This window comes from Salminus brasiliensis, chromosome 12, assembly GCF_030463535.1.
Source record: "Salminus brasiliensis chromosome 12, fSalBra1.hap2, whole genome shotgun sequence".
Classification (NCBI taxonomy): domain Eukaryota; kingdom Metazoa; phylum Chordata; class Actinopteri; order Characiformes; family Bryconidae; genus Salminus; species Salminus brasiliensis.
In genome coordinates this window covers 7,845,986-7,873,388 of record NC_132889.1, presented here as the reverse complement: position 1 = coordinate 7,873,388, position 27,403 = coordinate 7,845,986, and the positions used below count along the sequence as shown (strand labels likewise).

The 27,403-nt window shown below is 43.6% G+C and overlaps 1 protein-coding gene across 1 annotated transcript in view; it reads left to right on the top strand.

Annotated features, from left to right (window-relative positions):
* The first annotated feature begins 7,473 nt into the window (after positions 1 to 7,473).
* LOC140574510 (immunoglobulin alpha-2 heavy chain-like) overlaps positions 7,474 to 27,403 on the top strand; it is a 32,832-nt gene continuing 12,902 nt past the window's right edge. The window contains exon 1 of the mRNA XM_072694348.1: positions 7,474 to 7,769. Coding sequence (XP_072550449.1) covers positions 7,474 to 7,769 — 296 coding nt within the window. The remainder of the gene's footprint in view (positions 7,770 to 27,403) is intronic.

Sequence of the window (27,403 nt, the reverse complement as noted above, 5' to 3'; positions counted from 1 at the left end):
TGTATGTTAATAGAAGGATTTTTAGAATTTTAATAGAAGAATAGTCAATATGAAATTTAACTGGTAGCCAATGAAGTGCTGATAGATAGATAGTAAGGACCCTGGCTGCAGCATTTTGAACTAGTTTATTGAGGTTCTGCTGGAACAACCTGACAAAAGTACAGTAATCTAGCCTTGAGGTAATAAAAGTGTGTACTAGCTTTTCTTCATTCTATAGAGATAAGGGATTTCTTACTTTGGCGATGTTCCTAAGATGTAGAAAGACTTTCCATCTAATATTGGCTATATGTTGCTCAAATGATAAATCTGAATTGAATGTGACGCCAAGATTTTTAGCTGCTGGACCAGGAATAATGGAAAAATCAGCCAAGTCTAACATTAAGTCTGATAGTTTATTTCTAGTGTCTTTTGGACCTAAAAGAACCTCTGTTTTGTTACTGTTAAGAAGAAGAAAATTATGTGACATTCAGAGTTTGTGCAATGTGACATGTGGTTATGGGGACATGTGGACATGTGAGTGGCATTGGAAATGCTTCTGGACTATTATCTAGTCAATGCTGTTAAAGAGCAATTTAGGGTTTTGGAATTCGCATAAAACTAGAAATTCACTGCTCTTATTTCCTAATGTGGGATTTGTTGTTGAATGACCAGACAAGACTGTGTGTGGTTCTCGTATTGTCATTTGTGTAACAGACTCGAATTATTCAGCTATACCGTGGTAAACACAGTTTTTATTCTAGGGCATCTTTAAGTTTTGTAAGAAGAAGAAAAGAAGAAAATGACATTTGGAGTAAAGAGCGAAAGTGTGTCAATAAGAAATTCAACCAATTCTCACTCTGATGCTACACAGAGAAGATTCTTCACAGTGTACATGATATGTCTAAATGTTTGTGGACATCATTCTAATGCATGCATTCAGCTACTTTACCTTACACCCATTGCTGATACAGATGAACAATTAAACACACATTCAGCTTGTCTAGTCCCTGTACAGAAATACTGCCAATTAAGTAGGACTCTTTGGAGCTGAGAAACATGAAAATGTTGGCGCTATGCCTAATGCCAGGATAGATTAGTATAAAGCCCCCAGCATTGAGCTGTGGAGCAGTGGACCTCTGGTCTCTGGAATGATGGTTGGTGCTTCATCCAATACTTTTGGGATGAGTTGGGGATGAGGTGAGGTGGTGGTCATCAGCTATTCCAACAATTTGATGAACTCATTTTATTTGTCTTCATTAAATAACGGAGAAGAAGTTTGGAAGAAGGACTAGCCCAAACTCCACCCATACATTACTACACACACTATAAACTGCTCCTCTCCCCTCTCCTTTTCGTGATGGATATCTGCACCCCACCACTGCCTCTGATGGTCTAAATTATGCTCAACCTTTGCTTAGCAAGGGGTTGTCTGACTCCGGGTCCCATTAGCTCTAAGCCCCCCTTCTTTTCCTCAAACAAGCGAGCATGATCTGCACTTTGTAAACAAAGTATTGTTTTAATATTTATCTAATATTTGTCAGCAAATTGTTGGCTAAGTTACAAAACACTAGAACAGAGATGAAAAACACTGAGAATCTGTTGATTACTCAGATCAGAAACACTGGGATGAATCCAGTGTCTGTCGGTAGTATTTCATGGTGTTTCTGCATTTATTAAACTCCATTTCAGAGCAGAATGTCAGTCTGATAATCTCATAAACTGCACCGCACGCAGGATGATCCATTTAGAGCCTCCTAATATAGACTGTAATATAACAAAACCAAAACCAGTGACAAAACTCTACATTTCTACAAGGTCAGAAAGGTCAAAACTCCAAAGCCAAACCCTCCATCCTAAATACTTGTGTCCCCTGAATTGGACTTCCAAGAGGAGGTTTCAGTGTTCATAATGTCTTGATGCAAATCCAGTTCATTATATAAGTGCTGCTGATCTGAGGGGAGCAGTAGAGTCTCATCACCAACCCTCACCATGAAGAACACACTCTCCTTATTACTGCTACTACTCAGCTTCAGCAGTGAGTTCCTGACTGAAGCTGGAATTAAAGCTTTATCAGTAGCTCATATCATATCATATCATATCATAATCCAGTCTTCTTCTTGTCTCAGCAGGTGTGAAATGTGAAAGTATGGAGTCGTTACAAACTGCAGTTCAGAAGAAACCTGGAGAAACTCTGAGTCTCTCCTGTAGAGGATCTGGATTTACTTTTAGCAGCTACTACATGCACTGGATCAGACAACAGGCTGGAAAACCTCTGGAGTTTATGGGGTATATTTCGAGTGGTGGAAGCACCATTCGCTACGCAACATCTTTTGAAGGCCGAACTGAAATCACCAGAGACAATTCCAACAGCATGCTGTATCTGAAACTTTCTGGTGTGACAGCAGAGGACTCAGCTGTGTATTACTGTGCTCGAGACGCACAGTGATACATACTAGTGGAGACACTGTACAAAAACATGGGGCTTGCACCACCTGCATATAGTGGTAAAGAAGCTTCATCAGAGCAACAGGAGAGGGCAGTAGGGGACAAGGGATGAAGTGCAGAAGCTCATTTGTATGAAGATCCAGCACTGTCCTTCATTTCTTAAAGCAGCATCATGACTGTGTTCAGAGCTACATATAATACATTTCTTACAGCATTTGCAGATGGTGATTAGGGCTGCCACTAACATCTATTTTTCTAATGATGAATCAGTTAATTTGACCAATAATTTCCCCATAAAACAAAATGAGCATTTAAATTCCTTTTATTTTGACCAAACTGTAAATAAGGGTAAAACTGTAGGTTTCAACAAGAAAATGAGCATAACAGTCAGCAGCGCAGCAGGGTATTTCTACTCCTTATCAAAGTGTGTGTGCTAATAAAGACAGAACAGAGTCATTAGATATGGTTTATATCCAGTCAAGCCCAAAGCACACAAACACACACATAAACACACACACTGACTCCGTCAATCAACGCAAAAGCCCAGATTCTTACATGTACTACAAACCAAGTGAAAATAAATTCTTCCCAATAGTATTAAAAACAACAACATCAACAACATTAACAACAACAACAATTATTATTAATAATAATATTGTTATTATATGTGGCTGCTAGACTGTTGCCATTTCCTGAAGAAAACACAGTGATTTGCAGCAGTAAGTAGTTAAATAGGGGTTTTGCTGTATTGTGCTCGGGTCTCTCTAGAGCTACTAAACTCCCTTTAAATGAATGAATCCAGCAACTAAGATGAGCTTAGCTTCTAAAGTAAACCCACTGATAAAACAGGGGTTCAATAGTTTGCAAACAGCTTGTACACTCTCTAAAGTAAAGCCCTGACATCCTGATGCAAATCCAGGCTCTTGTGTGTTTATCCAGTACTTATGAGCTGCTGATCTGAGTGGAGCAGTAGAGTCTCATCACCAACCATGAAGAACACACTCTCCTTATTACTGCTACTACTCAGCTTCAGCAGTGAGTTCCTGACTGAAGCTGGAACTAAAGCTTTAAACTGTTGCTCATTTCATTAATATATAAATAATAATCAGGTATTTCACTTGTTTTAACAGGTGTGAAATGTGAAAATATGGAGTCGTTACAAATTGCAGTTGAGAAGAAACCTGGAGAAACTCTGAGTCTCTCCTGTAGAGGATCTGGATTCACTTTTAGCAGCTATCACATGCACTGGATCAGACAACAGGCTGGAAAACCTCTGCAGTGGATGGGAATTATCTGGTCTGATGCCAGTAAAACAGTCTACTCTAAAAGTTTTGAAGGCAGAACTGAAATCACCAGAGACAATTCCAACAGCATGCTGTATCTAAAACTGTCTGGTGTGACAGCAGAGGACTCAGCTGTGTATTACTGTGCTGGAGACGCACAGTGATACAAACTAGTGGAGACACTGTACAAGAACATGATGCTGCTTTTAGATGATTGATTTTTATGAGGGGATGTTGTTCGAAGTTCTAGCTGCAGCAGGTGGTAAAGAAGGTTAAGCAGAACAAGCACAGGGGGGCAGTAGAGGATAAGAAATGAAGGCCAGAACATACAGAGCCAAAACTGCACTGTCAGCTATTTATCACACTCACATCATTCTTATACTTAATGGCTAGGTTGGATCTAGGTAGATAGACGTTATCTGACTTTGTTCATGGGGAAAAATGGCTGAATGTAGTTTAACATTCCCAACTTAGAACCCGATGATTTGGCCCCAGAATGAAACACAGTTTTTCCTTTTATGGTCAGCTGATGAATAATTTGGTGAGCTCTGCTCTGATTGGCTAGTTTACATCGAAGCCCAGCGACTGCTCTCACAGAATTAGCACCTCTATCCACAGTGTTAGCATAGCATAGCTTTAATTTAATCAGTGTAAGGAGAACACTGTAATTATATATTTTAATTATTTATGCTAACTGAAGTCTTATTGGATAACTCTGCTATCCCGTCGGTGTGGGGTGTGGTTAGCTCAGCTAGCTGAGTGGCATTGGAAATGCTTCTAGACTATTATCTAGTCAATGCTGTTAAAGAGCAATTTAGGGTTTTGAAATTGGCATAAAAGTTTAGAGCCTTATTTTCTAATGTGGGATTTGCTGTTAAATGACCAGACAAGACTGTGTGTGGTTCTCGGTTTGTTACTTCAGTGTACCAGACTCTAATTATTCAGCTATATCATGGTAAACACAGATATTTAAGATAACTTATGCTGAAGTTTATGGAGGTTGAGGGAAGCTTGTCAGGCAGCTGATTAGAATTTGCTTTTAACCCATTGGAAATTGAACAGGCCTGAACAGTGAAGCAGGTTCTTCATATCTTCTCCACTTCAGACATATTAACACACACTGTTTGAGCATCAGGGCTGAACTGGAGTGTCTATGGAACTGAGCACTGCTTTCTTGTGACTGATTTTCAGAACTTAATCATTTAATAAGCTGTAATTTTTTTATTTAGAAACGGTTAAGTTCATGAATAATAATAATAATTATAATAATAATAATGAAATAAATGCTTGAAAGAAAAAAGGTCAATTAAAAGTTGGAATCTAATTAAAAGTACCTTTACAGGAAGACAATGTAGGACTGAAGCAGAGAATTCTTGGATACTTTTTATCAGTGTCATTCTGCAGGAAACTAAAGTCGTTCCTCCATTAGCACTCTGTTACAGGGAGCTGGACTGGAGGTGTGATGAGTAGCGAATGCTGAAGTTCAGTCTTTCACAGTGATCTGAAGTTAATTTACCCCAACTGACGTCTCATTTCCACCCATGATGTCATGATGTAAATCCAGGCTGGTGTGTGTCCATCCAGTACTTATGAGCTGCTGATCTGAGTGGAGCAGTAGAGTCTCATCACCAACCCTCACCATGAAGAACACACTCTCCTTATTACTGCTACTACTCAGCTTCAGCAGTAAGCTCCTGACTTAATGTTAAATGTAAAGTATTATCTGTTTAATAAAAAAAATCCATGATTGATAATGAAATGCTTTTCTTGTTTTAACAGGTGTGAAATGTGAAAGTATGGAGTCGTTACAAACTGCAGTTCAGAAGAAACCTGGAGAAACTCTGAGTCTCTCCTGTAGAGGATCTGGATTCACTTTTAGCAGCTACTACATGCACTGGATCAGACAACAGGCTGGAAAACTTCTGGTGTGGATGTGACGTGTTTGGGGTGGTGGAAATGGTAATGATTACGCAGCATCATTTCAAGGCCGAATTGAAATCACCAGAGACAATTTCAACAGCATGGTGTATCTGAAACTGTCTGGTGTGACAGCAGAGGACTCAGCTGTGTATTACTGTGCACGCCAACCACAGTGATACATACTAGTGGAGACACTGTACAAAAACATGATGCTGCTTTCAGATTATAGTTTTTTAATGTTGTTCAGTGTCTGAGTTTCTGCAGGTGGTAAAGAATCTTAGAGCAACAGGAGGGGGCAGTAGAGGACTAGGAATACAGGTCAGAAGCCATGTTGTGTTAAAATCCAGCTCTGTCCACCATTTCTCAAAGAAGCATCATTGCTATGTTCAGTGCTCCATATAACACATTTTCACAGCATTTGACAGATAGACCTCTCTGATGGTTCTACAGACACAGCCTTCAGTTGGTTCCAGTCAGATCTTACTGACAGAAAACAACTGATCATTACGACTAAGTCCAAAACATTTGCTTCTCCATTAATCTATGGGATGCCTCAGGGTTCAGTTCTCGGCCATGTTCTACTTGGAATATGCATGTTACCAGTGTATGAAATACCCCTGAGCAATCAAGGGGTCTTCATGCTCTAGTGTTAGCTGCAACATCTGATAAACAGTTCTTCATGTGAAATATGATCATAGTTCTGACGATTAGTTTAAAATGTAACAGAAGAGAAGTGTGTTTACTATATTACAAATCAGACTGGAGCCTCAGCAGTTTAATACTGTGAATGGTTCTTCATCACTAAGAAGAATCCTGCTCTTGTGATCTGTTGAGAAGTTTAATAAGCTTTTGCGCTGCTAAATCATTTGTACGTTGGTTCTTGTTAAATGCTTCTGGCGTTAGCTAAACATTCTGGTAAGCAGTGATTAGGTTGTGGTGCTAGTCTCCATTTTGAGGTAAAGCTTCCTAAGATTTTGTCCACATTTCATCAATGAGAAAGGGACATTTTGTTAGCCAGACGTAGTTCAGCCATAGCCACTGTTTAGTTAAATATTTTGGCCAAATATCTTGAATGTAGATGGGACTAATAGGTGATGCAGTCTGCTCTTGCAGATGCTCTTGTACCTCATTAGCCTACAGTTTAAGCTGTGATTGGAAAGTGTAACTGTATGAATACATTTATTACAGCGCCACCCTGAGACAGGCCAGTGAAATAGCTTTAGTTCACTAAAAACAGAAATTCTCTAAATCTTGTTCAATAAAACACTGTAACAGAGACATTTTCCTCTATATTTAAATGTTGTCTTCAATCAGATGAGAAAATAGGGATTACGTAGGAGCTGCTGGACCCCTGGGAACCCCCCCCACCCTGTATTTCACACTTTGTACACGATTCCTTAGCCAAACAATTCTTAGTCTCAGCTAGCACTGCTATACATACTTACACCTATTCTCTACCGACATTTAAACAAATATATATTCTCTCTGATATTTACAGTTTACAGCTTTCATGAAGCACCTTTACAGGAGCTCCACAAACCTCCTGAGCATTTTAGTCGATGAGGATCTTTAGCCTCCCACTTGGAGACGCTCAATACCCATGAGGTCATGATGCAAATCCAGTGTGGTGTGTGTTCATCCAGTACTTATGAGCTGCTGATCTGAGTGGAGCAGTAGAGTCTCATCACCAACCCTCACCATGAAGAACACACTCTCCTTATTACTGCTACTACTCAGCTTCAGCAGTGAGTTCCTGATTAAAAAGATAACCCACATCTTTTTCTGAACAATCAATCCATAATAATAAAATGTTCTTTTTGTTTTAACAGGTGTGAAATGTGAAAGTATGGAATCGTTACAAACTGCAGTTCAGAAGAAACCTGGAGAAACTCTGAGTCTCTCCTGTAGAGGATCTGGATTCACTTTTAGCAGCTATGGCATGCACTGGATCAGACAACAGACTGGAAAACCTCTGGAGTGGATGGGAGCTATCTGGTCTGATGCCAGTAAAACAGTCTACGCTAAAAGTTTTGAAGGCCGAACTGAAATCACCAGAGACAATTCCAACAGCATGCTGTATCTGAAACTGTCTGGTGTGACAGCAGAGGACTCAGCTGTGTATTACTGTGCCAAACACCCACAGTGATACAAACTAGTAGAGACACTGTACAAAAACATGATGCTGCTTTTAGATGGTTGTTTTTTCATGAGGGGATGTTGTTCCTAGCTGCAGCAGGTGGTAAAGGTTACGTGCAATGGCCAGAGGGGGCAGTAGAGGATAAGAAATGAAGGGCAGAATAGACAGAGCCAAAACAGCACTGTCAGCTATTTATCAGACTCACATCATGCTTATATTTAATGACTAGGTTGGATGTTTTTTCCTCTGGATACAGAAGATTTTGACTGAAAGTAATAAAAGTGTTCATTGTTTATTGAAGAGCTTGAAGTTATAGAAGTAAACCAATCTGTCTATGCTCCTGATCTGAGATTAAATACAGTATGTTCTGCAAGTGCACATTAATTAGGAAGCTTTAGGTGTAGTGTGTAAAGTACACTTAAAAAGTCATTTAATATGTTTTTGTATTTCATGCATTATAGTTTAATTTTGTATCAGTATGTTTTATAGCTCATGAACATCAGAAATCCAGTCTCTCAGATTATTAGAAGATTTAATAAGATCATACAGAAAAGGATGTACAATTCTGAAACTTCCGACTTCTGACAAGTCCATTCATTTATCCACTTAATACTCCTTTTCCACAAATTACTGCATCAGTACAGCATGGCATGGAAGCTACCATATTCTAGCAATTTCAGATAATAGATTTCTGATTTTCTTGAGCTATAAGGATAAAAAGGCTTTCAAGAATGTAAAATGTAACACAGTTTACCTATGTGATTTAAAATATCAACAAAAGTATTTTAAGGTGCACCAGAAGCTTTAAAGGGTCTGACTGGTTGGTGGCAGCTGGTCTGATGCAGGAAGAGGGGGCCTCAGCGGGAAGTCTTCCAGCAGGTCGGGCTGGGTGACCATTTACTCTAAGAAGGTAAAAATTTAGTTCTGAATGGATTTATAGAGAGCAGAGAATGTTGAGCAGTATCATAATGTGTCTGATGACTCCGGCAGGTCTGAATATAACAGCCTAATTAAAAGGAGAGAGCCAGACGGTAATACAGACATGGGACATGTGACAGACGTGACAGTCTGGAGTCTGGAAATGCCGAGGAGAGTGATCTGCTGCCTGCAACATCCTTTAGCATGAGCGGTTTGGCAGTGGGTCAGTAATGGTGTGGGGTGGCATTTCTTTGGAGGGCCGCACAGCCCTCCATGTGCTCGCCAGAGCTAGCCCGATTGCCATTAGGTACTGAGATGAGATCCTCAGACCCTTGTGAGACCATATGCTGGTGCGGTTGGCCCTGGGTTCCTACTAATGCAGGACAACATTGTAGGGAGGTCATACAGGCACGTGGAGGCTACACACAATACTGAGCCCCATTTTGACAGGTTTTAAGGACATTACATCAAAGTTGAATCAGCGTGTAGTGTGTTTTTCCACTTAAATTTTGTGTGACTCCAAATCCAGGCCTCCATTGGTTAATACATTTGAAATCCATTGATGATTTTTGTGTGATTTTGTTGTCAGCACATTTAACTTTGTACAGAACAAAGTATTCAATGAGAATATTTTATTCTTTCAGATCTAGAATGTGTTATTTGAGTGTTCCCTTTATTTCTTTGAGCAGTGTATTAGTATAAAGCCCCTAGCATTGAGCTGTGGAGCAGTGGAACTCTGGTCTCTGGAATGATGGTTGGTGCTCCATCCAATACATTTGGGATGAGGTGGGGATGAGGTGGGGTGGTGGTCATCCAACATTCTGACCTTACTATTGCTTCACAAAGCCTTCACTGGACAGTAGAGACAGCTATTCCAACAACATGATAAACTCATTTTATTTGTCTTCATTAAATAGAAATATCTAATAACTATAAGTTTGGGAGAAGGACTAGCCCAAACTCCACCCTTCCATTACTACACACAATATAAACTGCTCCTCTCCCCTCTCTTTCTTGTGATGGATATCTGCATCCCACCACCGCCTCTGATGGTCTAAATTATGCTCAACTTTTGCTTGGCAAGTGGTTGTGTGACTCCAGGTCCCATAAGCTCTAAGCCCCCCTTCCTTTCCTCAGCCAAGCGAGCATGATCTGCACTTTGTAAACAAAGTATTGTTTTAATATTTATCTAATATTTGTCAGCAAATTGTTGGCTATGTTACAAAACACTAGAACAGAGATGGAGAAACACTGAGAATCTGTTGATTACTCAGATCAGAAAAACTGGAATGAATCCAGTGTCTGTTAGTAGTATTTCATGGTGTTTCTGCATTTATTAAACTCCATTTCAGAGCAGAATGTCAGTCTGATAATCTCATAAACTGCACCGCACGCAGAACGATCCATTTAGAGCCTCCTAATATAGACTGTAATGCATTAAAACCAAAACCAGTAACAAAACTCTACATTTTTACGAGGTCAGAAAGGTCAAAACCCTCTTAAATGCCAAACCGTCCATCATAAAAGCGTGTGTCCCCTGAACTGGACTTCCAAGAGGAGGTTTCAGTGTTCATGATGTCTTGATGCAAATCCAGTTCATTACTTAAGTGTTGCTGATCTGAGTGGAGCAGTAGAGTCTCATCACCAACCCTCACCATGAAGAACACAATCTCCTTATTACTGCTACTACTCAGCTTCAGCAGTGAGTTCCTGACTGAACGTTTATGAAAGCTTCATGTTGAATGAATCTTTAGTTAATAATTACATGTTTTTCTTGTTTTAACAGGTGTGAAATGTATGGAATCGTTACAAACTGCAGTTCAGAAGAAACCTGGAAACCTGGAGTCTCTCCTGTAGAGGATCTGGATTCACTTATAGCAGCTACAACACGCACTGGATCAGACAACAGGCTGGAAAACCTCTGGTGTGGATGGGACGTGTTTGGGGTGGTGGAAATGGTAATGATTACGCAGCATCATTTCAAGGCCGAACTGAAATCACCAGAGACAATTCCAACAGCATGCTGTATCTGAAACTGTCTGGTGTGACAGCAGAGGACTCAGCTGTGTATTACTGTGTTCGAGAGACACAGTGATACAAACTAGTGGAGACACTGTACAAGAAAATAGGGCTGCTTTTAGATTATAGTTTTTTATGTTGTTCAGAGTCTGAATTTCTGCAGGTGGTAAAGAAGCTTAGAGCAACAGGAGGGGGCAGTAGAGGACTAGGAATACAGGTCAGAAGCCAAGTTGTGTTAAAATCCAGCTCTGTCCACTATTTCTCAAAGCAGCATCATTGCTATGTTCAGTGCTCCATATAACACATTTTCACAGCATTTGACAGATAGACCTCTCTGATGGTTCTACAGACACGGCCTTAGGTTGGTTCCAGTCAGATCTCACTGAGAGAAAACAACTGATCATCACAACTAGGTCCAAAACATTTGCTTCTCCATTAATCTATGGGATGCCTCAGAGGGATGCCTCAGGGTTCAGTTCTCAGTCATCTTCTACTTGGAATATGCATGTTACCAGTGCATGTTACCAGTGTGCTTGCTTTTTTACTTGGGGTCATCTTTAGCTTGTAAGGTAGGCTGGTTTTAAATATACTTCTAACTAGATTCAGCTAACACTCTTGTCTTAAGGTTAACATAGAAGCTTGGTGCTCACTAGTTGATTGAGGTGCTGATTGAGGTGTAGTTTCAGGCCAGCTAGAAGTGTGAATTGCAGAGGAGGAGCCAAGTGCCTCCAATCTTGATAAATTAGGTGTGGAGCCGCTACAGACGTGCACGTCTGTAGTGGTTTGTTAGACGTCATGACTCCTAGCTAGAATATCTGCTGCAAAACCTTTTTTACTCAACTCTATTCTGTAATACTTGAAGATGTGCTTTGCAATTCCTGTCCTCACCTCTGACAGCAGCCGGAGGTGCAGATACCAGTGCAGACGCCGCAATTCCGGTAACCTCATTTACCCACCTTGTTCTAATACCAATGTGATGGTAACTGGGGGACTATGGAATTGCCAGTCTGCAGTGCAGAAGGCAGATTTCATTTCAGCTTTTGCTTCTGCTCGGTCTCTAAACTTCCTGGCACTGACTGAGACGTGGATCACCCCGGACAACTCTGCAACTCCAGCTGCCTTGTCGTCTGCCTTTGCCTTTTCCCACTCTCCACGAAGGACTGGCAGGGGCGGCGGCACCGGTTTACTTCTCTCTCCTCTGTGGCGCTTCACCCCGCTCTCTTTCTCTAATCTTGACATTTCCTCTTTTGAATTCCATGCTGTTACTGTCTCTTCTCCCACTAGACTTCTCATCATTGTTCTCTACCGTCCTCCTGGGAAGTTTCGTTGATGAACTGGATGTTCTCTTGAGTGGACTCCCTGTTGACGCCCCACTTATTCTACTCGGCGACTTCAACCTTCCATCAGAGAAACTCCAGTCTTCATGCCTTCTCCCAATCCTATCCTCTTTTGATCTCGCGTTCAACCAGTCTGCACCAACACACAGAGCAGGAAACACTCTGGACCTGATCTTCAGCAGACCTGTCCCTGCTCTGGACGTGGCTGTGACTCCTTTGGACTTCTCTGATCACCACCTTCTCTCCTTCTCACTCCCCCTCTCTGCTCCTTCAACCAGCACCTCTGCAAACTCTTCCACTCTTCACCGCAATCTTCGCTCTGTTTCCCCCTCAGCTCTTGCCTCTACTGTCCTGACCACTCTTCCCCATCTTGAATCTTTCTCCTCTCTCCCACTTGAAACTGCTACAGACACTCTCCTCTCTTCTATCTCCACCTCTGTCGACCTTCTCTGCCCTTTCTCCCCTAGGTCAGCAAATTCTTCTCCACCTTCCCCGTGGCTGTCAGATGTTCTCCGCAACAACCGTAGAGAGCTAAGACTGGCTGAAAGGAAGTGGCGGAAATCACAACACGACTCCGACCTCCACTCTTATCAGTCTCTTCTCTCCAGGTTTAGAACGGAAGTTGCTGCCGCTAAAGCATCTTACTACAGGGGGAAATTGGAATCATCTGCATCTGACCCACGCAAACTATTCACCATCTTCTCCTCTCTCCTCAACCCTCCTACTCCCCCACCTCCCACTACCCTGTCTGCAGATGATTTTGTCTCCTTCTTTGAAGAAAAGGTTGACAAGATCCGCCGATCTTTCCCCCCCGCCTCTACCCCGCTCTCTAGGCACTGCCCTCCTCCTCCCTCTTCTCTGACCTGCTTCTCTCCTCTTTCCACAGATGACCTCCTACATCTTCTCACCTCCAATAACCCTACCACCTGTCCACTAGACCCTGTTCCTTCTCCTCTGTTCCAAACAGTCGCTCCAAACCTCCTTCCCTTTATCTCCTATATCATAAACAGCTCTTTGTCATCAGGTCAGGTACCATCGGCCTTCAAGTCTGCCAGAGTCGTGCCCATCCTAAAGAAACCAACTCTAGACAGCTTGGACATCGGCAACTACAGACCTATCTCTCTTCTCTCTTTTCTCTCAAAGATTCTTGAACGTTCTGTCTACAACCAACTGTCTCTCTTTCTCACTCTGAACAATCTTCAGGACCCTAACCAGTCTGGCTTCAAAGCTGCACACTCTACTGAAACTGCTCTCATTGCAGTTACAGAGAAGCTCCATGCAGCTAAAGCTGCCAGACTGTCCTCGGTTCTGATCCTTCTTGACCTCTCCGCAGCTTTTGACACAGTGGACCACAAGATCCTCCTGTCTATTCTTGCCGGTCTTGGAATTACCGGCTCTGCATGGCAATGGTTTGCATCATACCTGCAGGGACGCTCATACCAGGTAACGTGGCAGGGCGACACGTCCGCTCCTTGTAGTCTCTCCACTGGCGTTCCACAAGGCTCAGTTCTTGGTCCTCTTCTTTTCTCACTGTACACTCACTCTCTTGGTAAAGTGATATCCTCTCATGGATTCTCTTACCACTGCTACGCCGATGACACTCAACTCATGCTCTCTTTCCCACCGTCTGACACACAGGTTTCTGCCCGTATCTCAGCATGCCTCGCCGACGTCTCTTCTTGGATGGCGGCTCACCATCTCAAACTCAACCCCTGCAAGACGGAGCTGCTGTACATCCCGGGAACTGCTGGACCAAGAAACGATCTTGCCATCACCTTTGAGAACTCACTGGTCACTCCTTCTACTGAAGCCCGAAGCCTTGGTGTAATGATGGATGATCAGTTATCGTTCTCAAGTCATATTGCAAACGTAACGTCATATTGGTCTCCCTCTGCGTACCATCAGGCCCCTACAACTCATCCAGAATGCAACGGCACGGGTCGTCTTCAATGTCCCAAAATTCAACCATGTCACTCCGCTGCTGCGTTCTCTCCACTGGCTTCCTGTAGCTGCCCGCATCAGATTTAAAACCCTGACGCTGGCCTACAAAGCCAAGAACGGACCAGCTCCTCCGTATCTGATGGCAATGGTCAAAAGCCGATCCGCACCAAGAGCCCTTCGAGCTTCAAGTACGGCTCGGCTCGACCCGCCATCCCTCAAAATCCGTGGAAGACAAGCGTCCAGGCTTTTTTCTGTCCTGGCACCAAAGTGGTGGAACGAGCTGCCCCTGGGTGTCCGAACGGCCGAGTCACTCGCTGTCTTCAAACGCAGACTGAAGACCCACCTCTTCAGAGAGTACTTGGACGATTAGTTCTATTGTCGCCTTATTGTATTGTGTTTAGCAATGTCTAAGCTTAGAGGTATCTTTTGAATTATTAGCCTATTCTAACTAGCTGAGGTTTTCTTGGGTAAATAGCAAAGCACTTTGTAAGTCGCTCTGGATAAGAGCGTCTGCTAAATGCCGTAAATGTAAATGTAAATGTAAATGTATGAAATACCCCTGAGCAATCAAGGGGTCTTCATGCTACAGTGTTAGCTGCAGCATCTGGTAAACAGTTCTTCATGTGAAATATGATCATAGTTCTGACGATTAGTTTAATATGTAACAGAAGAGAAGTGTGTTTACTATATTACAAATCAGACTGGAGCCTCAGCAGTTTAATACTGTGAATGGTTCTTCATCAATAAGAAGAATCCTGCTCTTGAGATCTGTTGAGAAGTTTAATAAGCTTTTGCGCTGCTAAATCAGTTGTACGTTGGCTCTTGTTAAATGCTTCTGGTGTTAGCTAAACATTCTGGTAAGCAGTGATTAGGTTGTGGTGCTATTCTCCATTTTGAGGTAAAGGTTCTCAAGATTTTGTCCACATTTCATCAATGAGAAAGGGACAGTTTGTTAGCCAGACATAGTTTAGCCATAGCCACTGTTTAGTTAAATAATTTGGCTAAATATCTTGAATGTAGATGGGGATTAATAGGTGATGCAGTCTGACACACTGTTTAATCTCTTGTATCTCGTTAGTCTACAGTTTAAGCTATGATTGGAAAGTGTAACTGTATGAATACATTTATTACAGCGCCACCCTAAGACAGGCCAGTGAAATAGCTTTAGTTCACTAAAAACAGAAATTCTCTAAATCTAGTTTAATAAAACACTGTAACAGAGACATTTTCCTCTATATTTAAATATTGTCTTCAATCAGATGAGAAAATAGGGATTACGTAGGAGCTGCTGGACCCCTGGGAAACCCCCACCATCCTGTATTTTACACCTTTTACACATCTCCTTAGCCAAACTATTCTTAGTCTCAGCTAACACTGCTATACATACTTACACCTATTCTCTACCGACATTTAAACAAATATATATTCTCTCTGATATTTACAGTTTACAGCTTTCGTGAAGCACTTTTACAGGAGCTCCACAAACCTCCTGAGCATTGTAGTCAATGAGGATCTTTAGCGTCCCACTTGGAGACGCTCAATACCCATGAGGTCATGATGCAAATCCAGTGTGGTGTGTGTTCATCCAGTACTTATGAGCTGCTGATCTGAGTGGAGCAGTAGAGTCCCATCACCAACCCTCACCATGAAGAACACACTCTCCTTATTACTGCTACTACTCAGCTTCAGCAGTGAGTTCCTGACTTAATGTTAAATTTAAAGTATTATCTGTATAATAAAAAAAATCCATGATTGATAATGAAATGCTTTTCTTGTCTCAGCAGGTGTGAAATGTGAAAGTATGGAGTCGTTACAAACTGCAGTTCAGAAGAAACCTGGAGAAACTCTGAGTCTCTCTTGTAGAGGATCTGGATTCACTTTTAGCAGCTACAACATGCACTGGATCAGACAACAGGCTGGAAAACCTCTGGAGTGGATTGCAGAAGTCTGGAGCAGTGGAAGTAACAAGGCAAAATCATTAGAAGGACGACTGCAACTCAGAAAAGACAATTCCAACAGCATGGTGTATCTGGAACTGTCTGGTGTGACAGCAGAGGATTCAGCTGTGTATTACTGTGCTCGAAAGACACAGTGATACAAACTAGTGGAGACACTGTACAAAAACATGGGGCTGTATGTAGATGGTTGTTTTCATGAGGGGACGTTGTTCAGAGGCTTATGTGCAGCAGGTGGTAAAGAAGGTTAAGCAGAACAGACACAGGGGGGCAGTAGAGGATAAGAAATGAAGGCCAGAACATACAGAGCCAAAACTGCACTGTCAGCTATTTATCACACTCACATCATTCTTATATTTAATGGCTAGGTTGGATCTAGGTAGATAGACGTTATCTGACTTTGTTCATGGGGAAAAATGGCTGAATGTAGTTTTACATTCCCAACTTAGAACCCGATGATTTGGCCCTAGAATGAAACACAGTTTTTCCTTTTATGGTCAGCTAATGAATAATTCGGTGAGCTCTGCTCTGATTGGCTAGTTTACATCGCAGCCCAGCCACTGCTCTCACAGAATTAGCACCTCTAGCCACAGTGTTAGCATAGCATAGCTTTAATTTAACCAGTGTAACGAGAACACTGTAATTATATATGTTAATTATTTATGCTAACTGAAGTCTTATTGGATAGCTCTGCTATCCCGCCGGTGTGGGGTGTGGTTAGCTCAGCTAGCTGAGTGGCATTGGAAATGCTTCTAGACTATTATCTAGTCAATGCTGTTAAAGAGCAATTTAGGGTTTTGAAATTGCCTTATTTTCTAATGTGGGATTTGCTGTTAAATGACCAGACAAGACTGTGTGTGGTTCTCGGTTTGTTACTTCAGTGTACCAGACTCTAATTATTGAGCTATATCATGGTAAACACATATATTTAAGATAACTTAGGCAGTCAGCTTATGGAGGTTGAGGGAAGCTTGTCCGGTAGCTGGTTGGAATTTGTTGTTAACCCATTGGAAATTGAACAGGCCTGAACAGTGAACCAGGTTCTTCATATCTTCTCCACTTCAGACATATTAACATATTTATTCAAATATAACTATTTGAGCATCAGGGCTGAACTGGAGTGTCTATGGAACTGAGCACTGCTTTCTTGTGACTGGTTTTCAGAACTTAATAATTTAACAAGCTGTATGTTTTTATTTTGAAACAGTTATGCTAATTAATAATAATAATAATAATAATAATAATAATAATGAAATTAAATACTTGAAAGAAAAAAGATCAATTAAAAGTTGGAATCTAATCAAAAGTCAGTGAAGGAAGACTAGGACTGAAGGAGAGAATTCTTGGATACTTTTTATCAGTGTCATTTTGCAGTAAACTAAAGTCGTTCCTCCATTAGCACTCTGTTACAGGGAGCAGGACTGGAGGTGTGATGAGTAGCCAATGATGAAGTTCAGTCTTTCACAGTGATCTGAAGTTAATTTACCCCAACTGACGTCTCATTTCCACCCAATGACGTCATGATGTAAATCCAGGCTGGTGTGTGTCCATCCAGTACTTATGAGCTGCTGATCTGAGTGGAACAGTAGAGTCTCATCACCAACCCTCACCATGAAGAACACACTCTCCTTATTACTGCTACTACTCAGCTTCAGCAGTGAGTTCCTGACTTAATGTTGGATTCAAAGTATTATCTATGTAACAGAAAAAATTTTTTTAACAGGTGTGAAATGCGAAAGTATGGAATCGTTACAAACTGCAGTTCAGAAGAAACCTGGAGAAACTCTGAGTCTCTCCTGTAGAGGATCTGGATTCAGTTTTGATTGCTGTAGCATGCACTGGATCAGACAACAGGCTGGAAAACCTCTGGAGTGGATCGGACGGGTTTACAGTCATGGAAGAACCACTGAGTACGCAAAATCTTTTGAAGGCAGAACTGAAATCACCAGAGACAATTCCAACAGCATGGTGTATCTGAAACTGTCTGGTGTGACAGCAGAGGACTCAGCTGTGTATTACTGTGCCAAACACCCACAGTGATACAAACTAGTAGAGACACTGTACAAAAACATGGGGCTGCTTCTAGATGGTTGTTTTCATGAGGAGGATATTGTTCAGAGTCTAAGTTTCTGCAGGTGGTAAAGATGCTTTAGCAGAATATCTACTGGGGGCAGTGAAGGACTGAAAAGGGCTATTAAAACGTGCTATTAAACACAGTTTGAGAAAATCAGAAGTTCCTCAGTTAAGAAATTAAATGCAGAAGAACCGTACCGTGCAGCACCATACCGACAGCTTTGAGTTCATCTTCAGTGATAGTAGCATTTCATCTGACCAATCCTCTGATTTTTTACAGTTTTCCCACAACATTTAAAGATTGCTGGAAGACGTACTTTTTCAGATCTCACTGACTGACAAAATTTTACCATCACAGGTAATCATCCACTGCCTCTGTCACCAATGGGGTCAATGGCCTCAGGGTTCTGTCTGAGTATATCAGGACTGGACTGTCGTGTCTATGGAGATGAGCAGTGGTCTGCTGTGACTGGCTTTCAGAACTGAATCTTACAATCAGTTACAGTTGCGCATCTGTGAAGTTTAGTAAAAAAATAATGTCATTAAATTCTCAATGATAAGTTGGGCTCTAATCAAAAGTACCATTACTGGAAAAATGTGGAACTGAAGGAGAGAATTCTTAATTATGTTCTTTTCAGTGTAAGTCCCCACATCTCCCATTAGCAGTCTGTAACACCAAGCTGGACTGGAGGTGATGGTTGGAGTTTCACAGCAGTCTGATGTAAATTCAACACGACTGATATCTCACTTCCACTGATGATGTCATGACGTAAATCCTGGGTGGTGTGTGTCCATCACCAACCCTCACCATGAAGAACACACTCTCCTTATTACTGCTACTACTCAGCTTCAGCAGTGAGTTCCTGATTGAAAAGACAACCCACAGCTTTTTCTGAATGAGACAATCAATCTATAATTAATAATCAGATGTTTTTCTTGTCTCCGCAAGTGTGAAATGTGAAAGTAGAAAAAGAAACCTGGAGAAACTCTGAGTCTCTCCTGTAGAGGATCTGGATTTACTTTTATCAGCTACTACATGCACTGGATCAGACAACAGGCTGGAAAACCTCTGGTGTGGATGGGGTGGATTTCGAGTGGTTTACTGAAATCACCAGAGACAATTCCAACAGCATGGTGTATCTGAAACTGTCTGGTACAAAAACACTAGTGGTTCAAAAACATGGTTCTGCTTCTATATGGTTATTTTCATGAGGGAGGTTTTACACAGAGTCTGATGTTCTGCAGCTGCTAAAGAAACTTAAGAAGAACAACAACAGGGGCAGTAGAGGACAAAGAATGAAGTGCTACATCTGTTTGTTTTAAGGTCCATTTCTGTCCATCATTGTTTAAAGCAGTGTTATGTCTGTGTTCAATGCTATATTTTCATAGCATTTACAGATGGTGATAGACTTTTTCCTTTCTGTCCTCTGATGTTTCTTTAGACACAGTATTAGATTGGTTCCAGTGAGATCTGAGAAATAGCTGTTTATAATGAACCAATCAAACAAGACCAATTGAAAAAGCTCAACACAACTAATAGAACAAGTGCTTTCTCCACATTCAGCACAGAATGGGAAGTTAATCTGCACGACCAGGTTTGCTCCAGCTCCAAGACTCAAAATGTCTTAGTAAATCAAGTGCAGTAAAACACTGAAGCACTGAGACATTTTCCTGAATCAGTATTTGAGCATCTCTCTAATGGATAAATGCGTCAGCAGAACATTGTTCATAACATCCATTTTTAGGGACTCCCCAAGATTAAGATGTGGAGGCGTGTCAGCCCTGCGGCACTGCGCCCCCCCCAGGGGCGGCTTCGGGCCGCGGTCCACAGGCTCCTTGGGTCATTTCAGTCGATGTTGGGTTGATTTCAATGTTCATGTACTTTCTGTTCCTCCTGTTGGTTTTCTCACTAGGGACTTTTATGTTGACAGCGGTCGCAGTAAGACGCCATGTTTTCTGTTTATGTCTGATTTGTTTCACCTGAGTGCTGGGGTACAAAGGGAGCAAATGCAGATGCCTCGGCGCCGAGAATTACTCTTGCGATGCCAAGCTCTAAGGTTGGCTTCACGTTCTGGAGACTTCTAGGGAGGTCTACGAGTTCAAGTAGTTTATGCTCTATCGGAGCGGTTTCACGTTCAGGAGTTCACTGTCTGGTTCACCGGTTGGTCGCCAGGGAGATTTGGCGTCCGGTTCCCTTGCTCCTTAGTCGAGTAAGTTCATCAGCGCCTGACGAGCGTGGTTTTGGGGTGAGGCTTTTGTTTGTTAGTTTCATTGGTTCTTTTGCGTTCTAGCCTTCCTCCCCCCCGTTTGATTTGTCCCCTCTTGTTTTGCTCCCGGACTGCTTTCCAGCCTCAGGTGGTTTTCCAGGTTAAGCCCCATTTCAGTTGTCACCTGTTTGTTTTCTGTTTCTGTTTATTGGACCCTGTACTTTGCTGCCTCGTTTTGGTTGTTTTGTGTGGTCATTAAAGACTATTCCCCTGCATTGCTCTGTCCCTGCGAGTGTTCCCTTGTCTCGCCTAGCCAGCATGACAGAATTCTCGGCCGACACCCTCCGAACAGCGGGGATGGATGCCTTGGATCACGCTGTTCGTGCCCAAGGTCAATTCTTGGGGCAGCAGCAACACACTCTGTTCAGCGTGTCAGAGACTGTTGGCCACCTGGCGCAGCAACAGGTGGGCCAGCAGCACCAAGTCACCCAACTAGTGGGTGACGTTCAGGGGTTCACGAATCTAGTAAAGACTTCGTTGGAGCCTGCTAGCTCTCCCAGTCCCGTCTACACACCCCATAGCGCGTATCCGGTTGTCAAACCGGATATGTACAGTGGCAATCCGGAACTTTGCGAGGGGTTCTTGCTTCAGTTTGAGGTCTTCTTTAAGAACTCCCCGACCGGCACTGATGAGGCGAAGATCGCCTTTATAGTATCCCGGCTCGCAGGGAAGGCTCTGGATTGGGCCACTGCCACCTGGACGGAGCTTAGCGAAGGATCCCTCTCGGAATACCTTAAACATTTTAAGGCGGTGTTTCTACACCCCCGAGAGGGACTCACCAAGGGCGACCTGCTGCTGCGCATGGAGCAGGGCTCCCGGTCGGCGGCTCAATACTCCCTGGAGTTCCGTACTCTGGCGGCAGGGAGCGGATGTAATCAGCCGGCCCTCTTGGCCCTGTTTCGTAATGGGTTGAACCCCCGTCTGCAGCGGGAGCTGGCCTGTCGGGGCGAGACGTTGGAGCTGGACGACTTCATCGCGCTCGCGATCCGGCTGGACCAGCTCCTAGGTCGCCCTACTCACCTCAGACCCCACGGAGCTGGGGGATCGGCCGCCTGCCCCAAGAGGCAGGCCAGCCAAGGTGCGCCAGGGAGTATAGGACTCTTCCTATATAGGATAGGCGCTTCCACTATCCCATGCTGTTGGTCCCGTCTGCCCTTGAACAGTTGCGGGGGGCCCGAGTGTTTAGCAAGCTGGACTTGCGCAGTGCGTATAATCTCATGCGGATCAGGGAGGGGGGTGAGTGGAAGACGGCGTTTATGTCCACCAGGGGGCATTACCAGTATCGGGTCATGCCGTATGGCCTAGCCAACGCCCCCTCAGTCTTCCAGTCATTCATTAATGACGTCCTGAAGGACTACCTCGGACGATTCGTGGTGGTCTTTCTGGACGACATACTGGTGTACTCCCCCGACCTGTTCACCCATGTGCGCCACGTCCGCCTGGTCCTGGCGAGACTCAGGTCCCACCAGCTGTTTGTTAAACTAGAAAAGTGTGTGTTCCACGTGCCAGAGATACCTTTTCTGGGTTACATTATCAGCGAGCGGGGGGTTCTTATGGATCAGGCAAAGGTTCAGGCGGTCCTGGATTGGCCGTCACCAGGCTCGGTCAAGGAAGTACAGAGCTTTCTAGGGTTGGCAAACTTATACAGGAGGTTCATTAGAGACTTCAGTAGTTTGGCAGCGCCCATCACGTCATTACTTAAGGGAGCCCCGCGGCGCATCACTTGGATGCCGGCCGCGAAGGACTCGTTCCAAGCACTCAAGCGTGCTTTCACATCGGCCCCATTGTTGTGCCACCCCGATCCCCGTAGGCCGTTCGTGGTGGAGGTGGATGCCTCCAGTACAGGGGTGGGGGCCGTCCTGTCACAAAGACCGGAGGTAAGCGACCGCTTACACCCCGTTGCGTTTTATTCTAAGAAGCTCACAGGAGCAGAGAGGAACTACGGGGTAGGGGATCGGGAGCTCCTGGCGGTTAAGATGGCGCTGTCCCGCATCCACCAAACGGTGGAGGGGGGGGGAGGTCGACCCGGTACCCTTATTACCACCTTCTGTCTCAGTCGCGGCAGTTCAACCTAGATACGGAGATAGCCGAGGCGCTTTCCCGCACCGTCGTTCCCGCGGTGTGCCCCCCTGACAAAGTCTACGTACCGAGCACGTTCCGGGAGAGGCTCATTGGTTGGGCCCACGCCTCTCCAACGGCTGGCCACCCAGGTGAGACCCATACTTTCCACCTACTGGCAGCCAAGTACTGGTGGGAAGGGATGCGGGCAGTCATTCACCGTATAATCGCTTCATGTAGCACCTGCGCCCTGTGCAAAACCCCCAAGACGCTCCCTTCGGGGAAGCTCATGCCTCTGCCCATCCCCGACCGCCCGTGGTCTCACCTGGCGGTGGACTTTGTCACGGATCTGCCCGAATCCGGGGGTTACACGGTGGTGATGACGGTGGTGGATCGTTTCTCAAGGGGGGTTAGGTTCATCCCGTTCCCTACGTTGCCCACAGCCATGCAGGCAGCCCAAGCCCTGGACCCGGCATTGGTCCAGGAGTTCCATGAACGCTGTCCGGATAAGCCGGCTCCCAGGCCTCGCGGTCGCCCCAAGAAGTCGCGGGCCCCCGCCCGTGGAGGGCTCTCCCCAGGGGCGGCTTCGGGCCGCGGTCCACAGGCTCCTTGGGTCATTTCAGTCGATGTTGGGTTAATTTCAATGTTCATGTACTTTCTGTTCCTCCCGTTGGTTTTCTCACTAGGGACTTTTATGTTGACAGCGGTCGCAGTAAGACGCCATGTTTTCTGTTTATGTCTGATTTGTTTCACCTGAGTGCTGGGGTACAAAGGGAGCAAACGCAGATGCCTCGGCGCTGAGAATTACTCTTGCGATGCCAAGCTGTAAGGTTGGCTTCATGGTCTGGAGACTTCTAGGGAGGTCTATGAGTTCAAGTAGTTTATGCTCTATCGGAGCGGTTTCACGTTCAGGAGTTCACTGTCTGGTTCACCGGTTGGTCGCTAGGGAGATTTGGCGTCCGGTTCCCTTGCTCCCTAGTCGAGTAAGTTCATCAGCGCCTGACGAGCGCGGTTTTGGGGTGAGGCTTTTGTTTGTTAGTTTCATTGGTTCTTTTGCGTTCTAGCCTTCCTCCCCCCCGTTTGATTTGTCCCCTCTTGTTTTGCTCCCGGACTGCTTTCCAGCCTCAGGTGGTTTTCCAGGTTAAGCCCCATTTCAGTTGTCACCTGTTTGTTTTCTGTTTCTGTTTATTGGACCCTGTACTTTGCTGCCTCGTTTTGGTTGTTTTGTGTGGTCATTAAAGACTATTCCCCTGCATTGCTCTGTCCCTGCGAGTGTTCCCTTGTCTCGCCTAGCCAGCATGACAAGGCGAATGATCAATTAAGGGGTGCTGGACCACCTTGAACCCCTCCATCCACCACCCTGTAATTTGTACCTTATTTCAAACTCTTTATAAATGTGGACCCTCAGCGTCTCACTTAAATCCCCATTACAGTACCAATAATGTCATGATGCAAATTCAGTGTGGTATGTGCCCTTCCAGTATTTAAGTCCTGCTGATCTGAGTGGAGCAGTAGAGTCTCATCACCAACCCTCACCATGAAGAACACTCTCCTTATTACTGCTACTACTCAGCTTCAGCAGTGAGTTCCTGACTGAAGCTGGGATTAATGGTTTATGTGTAGCGCATATCATATATATAATTAATAATCAGTTATTTTACTATTTTAACAGGTGTGAAATGTGAAAGTATGGAGTCGTTACAAACTGCAGTTCAAATGAAACCTGGAGAAATTCTGAGTCTCTCCTGTAGAGGATCTGGATTCAGTTTTGATTGCTGTAGCATGCACTGGATCAGACAACAGGATGGAAAACCACTGGAGTGGATGGGGAATGTTAATTATGATGGAACTAGCACTGTCGCGAAATCATATCAAGGCCGAACTGAAATCACCAGAGATAATTCCATCAGCATGGTGTATCTGAAACTGTCTGGTGTGACAGCAGAGGACTCAGCTGTGTATTACTGTGCTCGAAACGCACAGTGATACATACTAGTACAAAAACATGAGTCTGCTTCCATATGGTTTTCCCTCATGATGCTTTAGTTGAATAACTTTAGGGGACAGTGGACGTCTGAAAAGTGCTAAGACTTGCTGTTAAACGCAGTCTGAGAAACAAAGATTCAGAAATTCCTCAGTCAAGAGATGAAATGCAGAAGAGACAGCTTTGAGTTCATCTTTAGTGCTAGTATCAATTCATTAGACCAATTCTCTACTGATTTTCATTCCAACAAGATCTCACTGACTGACAAAAACACCACCACAGGTAATCACAAATCATTTACTGCTTGTCTCACCAATGGGGTGCCTCAGGGTTCTGTTGTTGGTCCTCTCTTATTTATAAATGCATAAGTTTGGTCTTATGATTCTCTGTCATGCTGGCAATATCCACATACTTATGTGAGGTGTATGTCAGCGACCCCATCTAGCCCATCTGTCCATCCAGTACATATGTACAAGAAAAGCACTTAAGTAGATGTGTTCAAAGCAAAGGCTAAAGAAACTATGCACAATCTTTTGAAGGCTGGACTGAAATCACTAAAGGCAATTCCAGCAGCATTCTGTATCTGAAACTATAGGACTCTGTTCCAGTGAGACACATAGTGATAAATGTGTAGGGAAACACTGTACCAAAACAACAGCTTTTAGATGTTTGTTTCTTGAAGGGATGCAGATGACAAAGCTGGTTTTAGAAGAACAACCACAGGGGGCAGTAGAGGACAAGAAATGAAGGGCAGAATAAGATAAGATAATCCTTTTTTAGTCCCGCAGTGGGGAAATTCTCAGTGTCACAGCAGGGATAGCAAGACACTCAGTTACAAAAATGTAGATAAATAATTTACACTATATACACAACCAGTCCAGTTTGTTGTTCAGATGAACCCCCAGGTATTTATAAGAGTCCACACTCTCGATGTTCATACCCTGGATGTTCACTGATGGAGGGGGGTGTCTGCACATTGCGGAAATCCACCACCAGTTCTTTGGTCTTTCCAGCGTTTATCTGGAGGTGGTTCCGCAAACACCAGTCCACAAAGTCCTGAATCAGTTCTCTGTGCTCGTTGTCCTCCTCATTGGCTATAAGGCTGACGATCACAGTGCTGCCGGGCTTCTCCAGGTGAGAAAGAGCTCTGTGTAGAAGATAGATGACAGCATCATCCACCCTGACACCAGGCTGGTAGGCAAACTGAAGAAGGTCCATGGATGGGCTCACCAGAGGGCGGATGTGGTTAAGGACCAGCCTCTCCAGTGACTTCACCAGATGAGAAGTCAGTGCCACCGGCCTGTAGCTGTTTAGGTCCTTTGGGTGCTGTGTTTTGGGCACAGGTACCACACAAGATGTTTTCCACAGCTGTGGTACTCTTCCCAATTTCAGGCTCATGTTGAACATATGCTCAACTACCCTGCACAGCTGATCTGCGCAGGACTTGAGGAGCCTGGCACTGATTCCATCAGGACCTGTAGCTTTCTTTGCCTTGATCTTCCTCAGCTCATTTCTCACCTGGGTTGTTGTGAAGGTCAGGTTGGAGCAGGGGGGCTGGGTGCTGGAATGTGTGAATGGGTGGTTGATGCTGCCAGACGATGAGCCATTAGGAGATGATGATGATGAAGAGTTGTGAGAGAAGAAGAAGGGGGGGGGGGGAGAAAGGCAGCATGATGGTAGTGCTGCTGAGTGGGGATACAGCAGGGGTTTTTCTGTTGAAAAAAAGATTGAGATCATTCACCCACTTTTGGTCCCCCGCCACCTGGGAGTTGGACTTTGTGTGGCCAGATATGGTTTTAAGGCCTTTCCACACTCCCTTGACATTGTTCTGCTGCAACTGTTCCTCCAGCTTCTTCCTGTAGCTGGCTTTCCCCTCCCTGATCTTCCTTCACAGTTCCCTCTGTACAGCTTTCAGCTCATCAGCGCTTTTAGGAGAGCCTTTATATCTGGATTAATCCATGGCTTGTTGTTGAAAAAACACAGAACAGTCTTGGTGGGCACGGTGTTAACTGTCTAGGCATAATCCTAGACTAGTTCCAGACAAATATCATACATGCTCAAGTCATCAGTTTTCTTTTATTAAAACCAGATTAAACTAAAGTGTTACTCAGGCATTCATTTTCTATTCAGGCATTCATTTATTAACATTGTTGGTGTATTTGTGAAACCCACTTAAGCTGTTTTTGATGTTGTAGCCAATTGTTTCCTTAAATTTATCCCCCTCCTATGTAATTTATATTTGTGCTGAAACCTTTACAAACATCACTATCAGCTTATTCAGCACTTTTGGTTTCCAGGACGTTGCTAGGCAAGTGCTATGGTATTACCTGTGTTGCTTAATGGATTATATGGTACTTCACATGGTTAAGTTTTGATGTATTGTTGAAGATGAATACTATACTGCGGGAAACTGACAGTAGGTAGTGCACGTAACAGGCTGTGGGGTTTAAGAAGTTCCCCTAGATACTATGGGACCAAATCACTGAGAGGCATAACCTCTTGAGACCCAGCTTCAGCAGTGAATTTCTGGCTAAAACTGTGATTAAAGCTTAATTTGTAACTAATATCATTAATGTATAATTAATAATCAGGTATTTTACTTTTTTAACAGGTGTGAAATGTCATTGTATGGAATCATTACAAACTGCAGTTCAGAAGAAACCTGGAGAGACTTAACATTGAATTTAAAGTATTATCTGTATAATAGAAAAAATCCATAATTAAAAATCTAATATTTTGCTTGTCTCAGCAGGTGTGAAATGTCAAAGTATGGAGTTGTTACAAACTGCAGAAGAAACCTGGAGAAACTCTGAGAAACTCTACAGTCACCATCTGAATATACTCCTGACCTGAGGCTCATTGCAGTATGTTCTGCTAGTGGACATAAATTAGAAATAACTCTCTTCACTTATAAAATTACAGGACACTGTTTTTCTCAATGCCCAGAACAATATTTCTCAAAGTGCAGTTTGAGTCATGTATAACTCCTGCAAATTAAATAATGAATGTCCTGGAATTACTAATACAGTATTAGAAAACAGCCAAATCACAAATAAGGCATATTTTTGGCATATTAAATATATCATC